Consider the following 11,720-nt stretch of genomic DNA (forward strand, 5'->3'; position numbering starts at 1 on the left):
CTCGGATGATTGGTGTAGTTTCATTGTGCATCTAGGCATCAGCCGATACTGCACTTGAAGACCGTTGTTCTTCAACTTGCCAATTTGAAAGTTATGCCACGAAACAATATTCAGCGAACGTTTCGTCTCCATAAGCATCGCAGAATTAAGAAGATTTGCTCGATTAAATAATAATAAATTTAAAAAAAACGGAGCGCACTTAAAATCCAAATAATTGATCAAAGGAAAGATAAGGTATGTCATTAATGTGATTGAGAAGGTAGATCAATTAATTGTCTCCACAAGCACCAAGGAATTAAGAAGATAATTCGCTCAATAATAATAAATGTAAAGAAAAAGAACGTACTTAGAATTCAAGTAGCTGATCAAAGGAAAGAAAAGGTATCTCATTAATAAATTAAATTGATAAAAAAAAGAACGATTTAATTAACGTTTCTACTACATATATAAAATTTGTTTCAATACCAAACGAATTTTCACAAGATTTACATAGTATAATTCTGTATACAAATGGGTATTCTGCGTCAGCTATTGTTTGGTAAGTGCACATTTTTTATTTTTATAATAGAAATAATAGCCGCTCGATTGTCTGAAATTTGAATTTTTGGCTGTGCAGGTAAATATCTAATAGTTACCAACACTGTGAGTTGTGGTTTTATGATGGCAGCAGGAGATGTGATCCAGCAGCGCAGCGAACATTGGAAGAAGCATTGTTCTCATAAATACTTTCCGAGCAGCGTTGTAGCAGCGTCACCAGAAGATGAAAAGGTGGCGGCAATTTCTAGCACGTACGGACACGATTATATAAGGACTAGGAATATGATGATTGTAGGACTGCTTCAAGGTCCGTTTCATCATTGGTTCTATATGCTCCTAGACAAGGTTTTGCCAGGCAGGAACGCAAAGTCGGTCCTCAAAAAAACGTTTCTAGACCAATCGATTGCGAGTCCCACGTGTTTAACGATATTTTTCGTCGGCCTCGGGATTCTGGAGAGCCGCAAAATTGATGAAATCTGTAAAGAGCTAAAGTTAAAGTTCGGCGAAACGTGGAAAGTAAGGAATGTAATCTATACTCGTTAATCAATATTTCAATAACTGTAAAGAGCGTGTTTGTATAATAATTAAGATTCAAAAACAGTTATCGAAAGTTTTCTTTTTAAAATATAATGTATATAATAACTTATTGAAATTGTACTGCCAGGTCGATTGCTGCTTTTGGCCTCCTACGCAATGCATTAATTTCTTCTTTGTGCCTCTGCATTATCGGGTACTTTATACAAACGCTATGACGATGGTCTATGACATTTTCCTATCATATATGAAATATGTAAGTTTTACCTATACGTTTATCAAGTTACAATTAAACAAATATTATTAAATTATGAGCTATCTCAATGAAGTAGTAATAATTATTTACTTTATCCGCAGGACGCTCACTTCGAATGACAAAATAAACATCTCATGGCTAATTCTTCGCAGACTAAGGCTAGTCTGAGACAGTATGAACAAAAGATATGACTATGTAAATAATAATTAGGAAGCATATATAAGTTTATCTTTACTAATTGTATCATAACAATGTTCAATAAAATGCTGTCAGAAAGAATTTCTGAGTAAGATTACCGTATTTTCCCATTCCGATGTCTTATCGATTCGATCTATTTGTTCATTTCTAAGATTTTTATCAGAATGACAAATAAATGCGAGTAATCGTCCATTGTAGTTCCTGGTTCAAATGTGCAAGAAACTATCAATTCAATAACAATTAAAATTCTGTTAATGTTAAGATGGTTTTTATTAATTACAATAATTGCGGTGATTTTCTTCGAAGAAATAATAGTTTTATTATTAATGGCAACTTCTGCTTGGCTCATCGTGACTATCTTAAAGTTGAAAAAAAAAATTCAATTTTGAAACTACGTTGTGACATTAATTGTTAAACGTGTTACATATATTGTTTATTTTTCTGTGAGAATGAGAATTCTTTGCGAGATATCTCTTACCTCATAACGCCGTTAATTCACACACGAACAAATCTGATGGAGAACTCGGAAATTTATTGGTGACATTCAAGCTTGAATTTGAATTGTAAATTTATTCGTACGCGCGTGGAGAGAATTAATGCGGCGTATGGTTGCGAAATAATGACGACTGAAGTGGTTTCTGGACACGCGACGACGCATATCCTAAAACGCATATCCACAATGAGATCGTCTTATCACGCGCAATAATCTCTCATTGAGTTTATTTATTTGTTCAGCAGCTTTTGTTTGACATTCGGCGACAGTGGGATTATACGGTCTTCTAACCAGTCGGACGTCGTCACGAGCAAACACGATTAACGGATATAAACACAAACAATAAATTCAACCGTCGTGCGATACGAAATCATAAATAATTGACGAAAATATTTTGCGTGTGAAGTACAGGATTTTGTAACAGACCTCGCTGGCGTTTCCCGCTATACTCGCATATTGCCTTTGTTTTTTCTGTTTCGCTAACAACAATATAAGACAGCCTGGAATTAAAATACGATTTTTACAACTCTCTAAAGCTTGAATTTAGAGTCAATCTCACTTTGTGAAAAGTAAAATCTGACTTTTAAATATTGAAAATTGAACCACACATTCTTTCAAGACTGAGAATCTATCCCAAAGAATTTAGAGAGAAACTTTACGTTTTTGTATAAAATAAAGATATATATAAAATTATTATTATTATATAGAAAACAATTGTAAAGATATCTACATTTTTTAAATAAGTTATTTATGCCGATAATTATTATTATCTCAAATAAAAGAAGATATATCATATATACTTATCCTGTATATGCAGCTCTTTTATTGTCACTTATTATTATTATGTCTCACTCACTTTTCTGCAATGATATATAAATTAATTGTAGTTTCCAACTTCTATAAATTATCTGCGATATCAATATATGATTGGAAATTTTGCACCGCGATAACAATATATAAATATCCTTCGTACTTACATCAATATAATCTTCGAATCGCGTCTTAAATATTAACTAATCAATATACTTATTGTTAAATGAAATGAGCATTGAATGATTGTGTCCATCAATGTAGTAGATTAACTTCAACTTTAACTTTTCATCTTTTTCTAAAAACTAGAAATAAATGAAGAAGGACGACTTGAAAGACGACTAAATTCCGATTAAATCAGCGATTAATATTAAATATGATACAATTTGGATAAAATTTCAACAACATATAATTTATCGTTTTTAATAAAAAAATTAATGCTTCTTGCTAATAAAAATATTTGATAATTAAGTTAATTAATTCAATCAGCGATTAATTTAACTGACAAAATTGTCTAAAGCGATTAAATGTGTATAACTTAAACCTTAAACAATAAAAAGTTAATAATTCCATTATATAATTATTAATAAAATAATACTGCTATTATTATTATTTGATTAATTTGTAAGTTGATCGGAGTTTAGTCGAAGAATCTCCCATATAGATATAAATACCTAGTGAACTGTGAGTGTAGCGAGTGAGAGAGAGTGTGAGTGTGTGAGCCCGGAAGGAAGAGGAAAGTAGTGGGGGAACTTGGAATAGCCGATGATTATTAGCTGACTTCAGTATGCTCGAAATTTTGGTTATATCGAATAGTGATTTATTTTATTCGTGAATACAGATGCACGAGGCATCGTTTGCGTCTTTCCGTGACGGTACCCGTGGCAAATGAGGTCGGTGCGCTCCACGTAGCATGCATCTCCACTCGACGAGTCACCTGAAGGCTCTCTTCGTTTAATTGGCCTACATAACCGCTCCGACAATTATGAATTTGCAAACGCTTTTTCAAGACTTCAACCCGAGGTAATTTCCATGTTATTCAATACAATACTCGGCAACTCATTACGGACACTTTTGTAACGACGTATTAATTATTCACATAAGTATGAATCTAAATACTTATACATGGCTGTCATATGCATTAATTTTAAATTTCAGTAAATTTCTGGTACACACATGTTTGATGATATTCACATCTCTATTTGCTCTTCGACTGGACGGTTTTATTGAATGGAGTTATTGGTCGATATTCAGTCCAATATGGTTTTGGAAAGGCATGGTGATTCTAGGAGCAATAGTTGGAAGCTATGTCTGGTGGAGGCATCCTCATGCGAGATTAGAAGGAGATGCCTATGTACATTATAAAGCAATGCTGATTACTCTAGCATTGCATTTGATCTTGTTGATGTTTGAATTGTTAGTATGCGACAAATTAGAATCAGAGAGACACTTATGGATACTGGTATTCATACCTTTGATTTTTATCTCCATAGTATCAATTGCTGTAAGTAATTATGTCTTCGAACTGCTACTGGCAGTTATATCAATGAATACTTTCATTTTCTGATTCGTGTGATTTAGGTTTGCATCTGGGCTGTAAAACATGATCGATCATTTGAACTGGAACTGTTTTGTGCAGTGAATGTATTGCAATTTATCTTTTTGGCTTTGAGATTAGATGGTTTTATAACATGGAGTTGGGAAGTTGTATTTGTGCCATTATGGGCACTCCTTTGCTTATCTTTGGTGGCTGTTTTATATGCGATAGTATTCGCTGCTGTTTTATTGAGAACTCCACAGATCAATGCCCGTCAGAGGCGGACTTCCTTGCACTCAGCAGTAGCGTATACATTTCTCGTTGTTCCCATTTTAGTATTTCAGGTATAATTAGTGTATCTTTTTATGAATGTCTTAAATAAATCGTAATTATTTTAATTTTCTTTTTATAGCGTTATTTGATAAAAATTATTCTGCTTTAGGTACTGCTAGCGAATAAATTAGACGGAGATATTTCAATAAATTATATAACGGTGGCAATGCCACTTCTCCTGTCGCACATGACACTTATTTTTATGTCTTTTGGTGCAAAAGGCGGAAATAGATGTAAGGCATAATCTTGTAGATTATTATTTAATATTAGTTTAGAGAGTCTGTCCAAAACTTAGCTTGTGCAAAAAAACATAAAACGTTCCCACATCTCGTTGAGCAAGATGGATGGAAAACAAAAAAGGATAAACATTAGAGCAGTTAATTGTTAGGCAGAACTCTAGTGTTTATTCTTTTTGTTTTCTATCTTTATCATTTAACAAGACATTAGAAAGATGGAAGTATTTAGTTCATGAGTGAGTGAGAGAGAAAGAGAGAAAGCTAAATTTTGAATAGGCTTACTAAAGTTATCCTAAAGGATAATGATATATTATTTTGTTTCTTTTGATATAATATATGTATATAAGATTACTTCATTATTATGATGAAATTTTTGTTTAGGGTGGTTTGGTATCAGAAAAGACTTTTGTCACTTCCTGCTAGGTTTATGTCCATTGCTTCAAGAATATGGTAATATTTCTTATCAACCAAGAGACGAACGCGATCAACCACCAAATGAGCCAATGATTACGGAAAAAGGCGAGAAACTTATTAAGAAAATCGACCTAATGAAACCTGTTGTGCCTATTATCTCTATAGACATGCCTGACTGATTGGCTCAAAACAGGTATTTGTTACAAAAATATATTTGAGATATGTATTACATCATACAGCAATGTTTAGTGCAAATTGACAGTGTTCAAAATTCCTCGTTCTATTATCTTTCAGGGTTAGCTCGGATATTTTTTAATTGTTATTTTTAATGCAACTGACTTAAAAGAGGCCAAATATATATTATAAAATAGTCAGGTATACTTTATTAAAATATTAAATACTAAATATGCATAATTGAATATTGTTATATTATATTTTTCCCTTCATTATTTTTCTTTATTCTAGGCCTTATTAAGCAGAGATCGAATTACACAGATTATATATGTCGGCTGGGATACAAGACTGAACACCTCGCATCTTTAGAATAGCATTGTCAGGAAACGTCAAAAAATGAAGAAAAGAGCGGTTGGACAAATTATAAATTAGAAAAGTGATGTTTCTGTTAATGTTGGACATTGTAATGTTAAATGCCCAATCATTTATTATATTATAATGTAGAAATAATGTATATACAGACTGTTACTCATTATCATAATATTGCATATGATGGATATTGAATATTATACGGGTCTACCATACGCGACAGTGGTAGACAAGTACTAGTAACGTTACATTATTTTATATATATACTACGTCTAAAAAATACTATTATAATCTAATAAAGTTTCTATTTTTTGGTATCAACAGCAACGATCAATTAATTTCTGCAATTCTGCTAATTTAATAATATTGCATGTGAAATATCGAGACTTCTGACTTTAGTAATATTATTCAACAGCTTTTTACTGCAAATATTATAAGCATTATAAACATTAAAAGTGAATATGTTGAATTTTTTGTTCGACATTACAAAATCTTTGTAAGTTGTCATGTAATTTATGAAAAAATAGAAAAGTACGTCGTCAATATTTTATTTCGTTATGTATCCTGTTACGGCTGTAAATTTCGTTGAAACCTCTTTTTTTCACTTCTCAGGAAATTACCACAATGGTACATATTCCGGTACCCATGTCCGACCAAGGAGCGAGGATAAGTTCGTCGACACTTTAGCGATATCAAAGTCTGCATTTTCTATCAGTGATGTTTCCAAAATGTATAATACCTGCAGACGATGTGCGCACAGCGCAACGAATTTCGCTAATCCAGAACAGCTATAAAATGAATAAAGATATTATTTCTTATTTTGTTGGAGAGACGCAATGCATGGTTTCTGATACATATCATTGCTGCAATATTGAAATATCTATTAATAATGATACATTATAGAGATTTTGATATATTTTGACAAATTATACAAATTGATAATGTAAAATTAAACATTAGTGATGAACAAAGTGAAGGTAACAGTTTTATTATTTTTAAATTAATATATTTTTATGAAAAAAAAAATTTTAATTTACAATATATTTGAATTAATAAAGATATTTCAGTATTAAATTAAAGTAATGTTATAGCATATTCATGAGTACAAACGTGATTTCACAATCGCCCAAACTGACGGCACTAAGGTGCGAGCAACTCTTGGCCATGGAAATCAGGAATCGATCGATCGGACCGGATTCATATGTGGCGATAACTAATTCTATCAATCGTGGACATTGCTTGCTTATGCGTGACATCGATTCGGATGTTGCGTCGCCAAGATACAAATGCGTTAAGGGAATATGCGATGTGAAAAGTAATTTTTGATTATCATCGTCGGTCATGTAAGATAGTCTAACGAAAAATAAAAAGTAAAGTTGCAGCGATCTTATTTTGACTCTTATTCGCATCGCGCAAGTATATATTATTATATATAGTAATAATTCTTAATCAAGATTATTATGTATATAGTTTGTTTTTACTTACAGCGCAAGATTTATGTCAGGAAAATGATTTGAAAACGCGGACCACGCTTTGTCGCTAACAAGTGGAAAAGGCTTCGCTTCCGGGTATGCTTCCATCCGCAGAGTTTCCAAGTGGATATTCTTTACCGAACACAATGCTAAGAGTAGCTCATCGCTCAGCAGGGCGTACGATAAAGATAATTCGCGAAGCCATCGACAATAGTTGGCCAAAGCGAGGATGCCTAAAACATCGAATTTCCTAAGCGCATGTATGTGCAATTTATGAAACCGCAAACTTAACTTTTATTCGTTGCCAACGATGACAGCATGTAGTCTTCGAATTACCTTCGGGCAATAGCCGCGGAAATCCTTTAAATCGTACAAGATGTAATGCTTTGGGATCGTTTTCGTCACCGCAATAATAATCCTTCCTGGATTTGACATTTTTAGCCTTAGAAATCGTCACTGCAGATTTAAAACGCTCATCGTTGATCCCGAGCTTCTCCGTGCTCGTCACCGCAAACATTTGCGATAATAAATCGAGACGTTTAGTTTTACACCACTCTTTCAAACTGAATCAATGAAAATTTCGTCAATTAAAACAATATATAACAATACAGAATTTCACTGAGAATCAATGAGTATTTTATTCAATCTTTTCATCTTGTTATGTAAAACTGGGCAATTTAATTTCTGAGACGTTTATATATTGTACATTTTTACTTTTAAATGTTTTATTTGCAGTCATCCTTAGAATTTAATATCATTAATTAAAATAATTTATCACATTAACTGATTCTTTCCAGTAAAATCTCATTGAATGCGGCGTTAGCTTATAACTACTGCTGTATATTCTTAACTGCTTTTCAATAGCAATACACTAATTTCATTTAAGAGAATGCGTTTAATCTTACGCGGTATTCGAGCGGTTCTGTCGTAATTAGAGAAACTCTGGAGTCCACCGGAAAAATATTCGTGCGATAAGTGTTTTCGATAATAAACCGAAGATACGTTCTTTCGTTCTGCCGCGAACCATGATCCCCCGTGAAACGGTCTAGCTCGACTCACTGAGATGAGTGTTAGGAACAAGCGAAAGGAGTTTGCGGAAGTGGGGACTAGGGCATGCACGCGAGGTACGTTAAGTAAAAGTAAAATCGCGAAGAAAAGGGTCAAGGACTTTCCGAGATTGCTGGCTCGCGTATGTTCTTCGCGCACTGTTCACGTGTTTTACGCAAAAATGTGAATTCTTATACACGAGGTCTCTACGGGAAAAGCATGATAAACACGTGATCCAAGTTGCAAACTTGTGTGATTAACCAACCGATGGAGTTTAAAAAAGTTGATGTAATTATACACTCAACAGCAAAATTAAAGCATCACTTATTTTATATCCTTCCCCCCCCCACCCCCAAATAGGTAAATTTCAAAAGAGTAAACTTCTTCAAAAATAATCAATAAAATAAGTAAAAAAAAAAAATTCAAAAAGTATTTTAAAGATTAAAATCTCTACTTTTACGAATAGCAATTGATACTTCGATTTTATTGCCATTTTACGGAGCTATATGGATATAAATGGAAATCCGTCAAATCTAAAATCTTTGTACGAATTTTACAAAGTTCCATGGCCTGAATTAAAAATCGCAAACAAATTCTATTTACAACTTTCGAAAAAGTGAATTTTTACGTTTAATTACCTTTTTTCGAATTGCCTTTCGTGCAATTTTTTTCATAGAATTATTCAATATAGATGTAAAAGGAGTTGTTTTTGTTTCAATGTTGAATAACTCGGTAAAGAAAAATTGCATAACACTCATTAAGTACGTACGTAAATTAAAGCCATTAAAGGTAAAGATTCACGCTTTTGAAAGATGTAAATCAAATTTTTATGTGATTTTTAATTCACGCCATGGAGTTTTGCATGAGAATATTGAATCGATAAAGTTTCTTAAACAGCAATGACGCTTCTTTAAATATCATCACTATTAAACCGGTAACAGTTTACTTATTTAATTAGTTATCAACGTCTTGCACGTGACGTTCCTTTCACTAACCGTTCACGTGCTACCAAGCTCACGTGTATGGATCGTTTGCGCCCCTTCACGTCTTTCTGACATTCGTAGAGGACAGATTATTCCAGTATCAATGTATAATTAATAATCGTACGTTACAGTCACCGTCAAAAATATCATTGTTGCGTATATAATAAAAATGCTAAATTATTAATACCCATAAGCAATGAAAATTAGAAAGACAAGTTTTACAGAGTAAAGATTTAAATAAAAAAGTAAAGAATACAAATTTGTGTGGAAAAAAAATTCTTTATCATGTATTATTTTTTATAATAAAAATGTTTATAGTTGGAAAAATTAAACTTATTTAATAATTAATAGTACTTATAATAAATTTAAACAGTTTTTATTTTCACATATAAACTTATTTTTATTTTCTGTACAGTATCAATTACCTGTAGTTAACAATATACAATTCTCTTTTTCTTTCATATTTGAAGATAAAAGTTCAAGATTTGGTTTTATCATCATCTTCAAATCCTGCTACAGGCCATTTTTTCAAGTAGTCTTTTAGAACAAAAGGAAAGAGGGATAGCACCTTAAAACAATTTCCCATTTTATCTTCATCGGTTATCATGTGATATCCTGATTCAATGTGTTCTTTTTGATTACTAGAAGCGTTTTGTAAAATCATTTTTAACCGTAAATCAATGCCAAGACTTTTCAAGAATTTTCTTTGCGTCACTGGACCAAACATGATTAATTTATCATCTTTCTGTGCAATCTCTTTTAATAATAAAAAATCAACATCCGCAGTCAGATCTGCGGTTCCAGGATTTAACAAGGGATCATGTAATTTATGCTTGCAGAATGCGCGAAATGTATCAGTCTTTTCCCTCTCATGACCGTAATCGATCACTAGTGCAAATCCTCCATGTTCCCACAAAAATTGGGACATGTAATCTGTTATTACAGAACACTGTGGACTTATTTCTACATGATCTCTTTTCTCGTGTGGCTAAAAAATACTGTTTTTATTACTTTACTATTTAAACTTAAATGCTGCTATATAGAACGACATAAATAAATGCTCACAGATAGGTATACTTTACAAGCAGCTGTTGGCATTTGCGAAAGTACATATCGAAATTTCTCTTCCTTTGAGTCTTGAACTATATCTATTAAGATTTCCCTCCAGCCCTTATTAGTTTTCTACAATTAAGATATGATTTTTGTAAAAATTATGCTTTGTATGTTTAATACATTAATATTAATGTCCAATATTTCCATACCTGGAATTTGTGTATTGGCAGAGCATCAAAGAACTCTTGTGCAATAAATATACTGAACTTTCTAGGAACATCATTGATAGAATAATACCAGTATATCTTTACTTCATCTCTCGTAACACCCTCTCTATAATGCGTAATAGAATTCTTTTGGTTTTCATTGACTCTTGGCTCAATACTTTTGCTTTTTGTGCACAATTTTTCTGCTTGAATTGCAGACAAAACGGGACTAATTTCTACTAGATGAATCGATATCTTATTTGAAAGATTCAATTTCTTGAATACCTAAAATAAGAGACATCTTGTAATTTTTACAGATGTATGTTAGATTTGTAATGTTTTGTAATGATTTGTAACATTGAAAATATACCCGTAGGATATCATTGATCAAGGTACCTCTTCCTGGGCCTAATTCTACAAGTTGAATAGAATCCCTACTAATCTTCCTCCATTCATTAATTATCCAAATTGCTATAATCTATCAATAATAATTAATGTAATTGTGTAAGCTATTTCTGAGCAATAATTTCTTGGTAATTTTAAAGTCTTTTACAAATAGAGTAAAAGAAAAGAGGAGATAGAATTATTTTCAACAAGGACGTTAATGCTAATTTTATAATTTCTTGTGAGAACATTGATATAATAAATAAATACAGATCGTTTTCAGTTCGAAGAGTTACATACTTCTCCAAAAAGTTGACTGATTTCTGGAGAAGTTGTGAAATCGCCTCTTTGCCCGAAAACATCTCTAGTTGTGTAATAACCTGCAGTGGGATGAATCAAGATCTCCTTCATGTACTCTGCGAGCGTTATGGGCCCGCATGCTAAGATTTTTGCATACAATTGACGGTACAAATCCGTTTTCTTTTCTAAACTGCTCGACGAGCGAATCAAATTTATCAATTGCGATAAACGACAGGAAGTTCGCGCTAATCGGGATAGCGCAATCATGTTAAATACCTTGCGCTGTATGTATATAAATTATTTATGCAATTACAATTCATGTAATTGCAATAATAGATTTTTGTATAAAAATTATTTTCATAAATTTTTATCACGATTTTTTAA

The 11,720-nt window shown here is 32.4% G+C and overlaps 4 protein-coding genes across 4 annotated transcripts; 2 read left to right on the forward strand and 2 right to left on the reverse strand.

Moving 5' to 3' along the window:
* The first annotated feature begins 429 nt into the window (after positions 1-429).
* LOC108779557 (mpv17-like protein 2) lies at positions 430-1,536 on the forward strand. Its single transcript, XM_018546985.1, has 4 exons — positions 430-538; positions 617-1,053; positions 1,202-1,327; positions 1,429-1,536. The coding sequence occupies exons 1-4, from the start codon at positions 511-513 to the stop codon at positions 1,444-1,446; spliced, it is 609 nt and encodes a 202-aa protein (XP_018402487.1). The 5' UTR covers positions 430-510; the 3' UTR covers positions 1,447-1,536.
* A 2,044-nt stretch (positions 1,537-3,580) lies between these two features.
* On the forward strand, positions 3,581-5,679 carry LOC108779552 (transmembrane protein 185A). The gene is made up of 6 exons (XM_018546979.1): positions 3,581-3,851; positions 3,987-4,332; positions 4,410-4,709; positions 4,808-4,931; positions 5,316-5,541; positions 5,643-5,679. The coding sequence occupies exons 1-5, from the start codon at positions 3,814-3,816 to the stop codon at positions 5,525-5,527; spliced, it is 1,020 nt and encodes a 339-aa protein (XP_018402481.1). The 5' UTR covers positions 3,581-3,813; the 3' UTR covers positions 5,528-5,541; positions 5,643-5,679.
* Positions 5,680-6,360: 681 nt separating this feature from the next.
* On the reverse strand, positions 6,361-7,798 carry LOC108779495 (F-box/LRR-repeat protein 3). Its single transcript, XM_018546917.1, has 4 exons — positions 7,700-7,798; positions 7,377-7,654; positions 7,002-7,244; positions 6,361-6,679 (listed from the first exon to the last, which is right to left on the reverse strand). The coding sequence occupies exons 1-4, from the start codon at positions 7,796-7,798 to the stop codon at positions 6,508-6,510; spliced, it is 792 nt and encodes a 263-aa protein (XP_018402419.1). The 3' UTR covers positions 6,361-6,507.
* Positions 7,799-7,855: 57 nt separating this feature from the next.
* On the reverse strand, positions 7,856-11,609 carry LOC108779526 (NADH dehydrogenase [ubiquinone] complex I, assembly factor 7). The gene is made up of 6 exons (XM_018546954.1): positions 11,337-11,609; positions 11,023-11,130; positions 10,656-10,937; positions 10,459-10,575; positions 9,819-10,381; positions 7,856-7,926 (listed from the first exon to the last, which is right to left on the reverse strand). Exons 1-5 carry the CDS (start codon positions 11,601-11,603, stop codon positions 9,872-9,874), a joined length of 1,284 nt encoding a protein of 427 aa, XP_018402456.1. The 5' UTR covers positions 11,604-11,609; the 3' UTR covers positions 7,856-7,926; positions 9,819-9,871.
* Between the last annotated feature and the right edge of the window lie 111 nt (positions 11,610-11,720).

The sequence above is a fragment of the Cyphomyrmex costatus genome, unplaced genomic scaffold (assembly GCF_001594065.2).
Source record: "Cyphomyrmex costatus isolate MS0001 unplaced genomic scaffold, Ccosl1.0 scaffold60, whole genome shotgun sequence".
Lineage (NCBI taxonomy): Eukaryota > Metazoa > Arthropoda > Insecta > Hymenoptera > Formicidae > Cyphomyrmex > Cyphomyrmex costatus.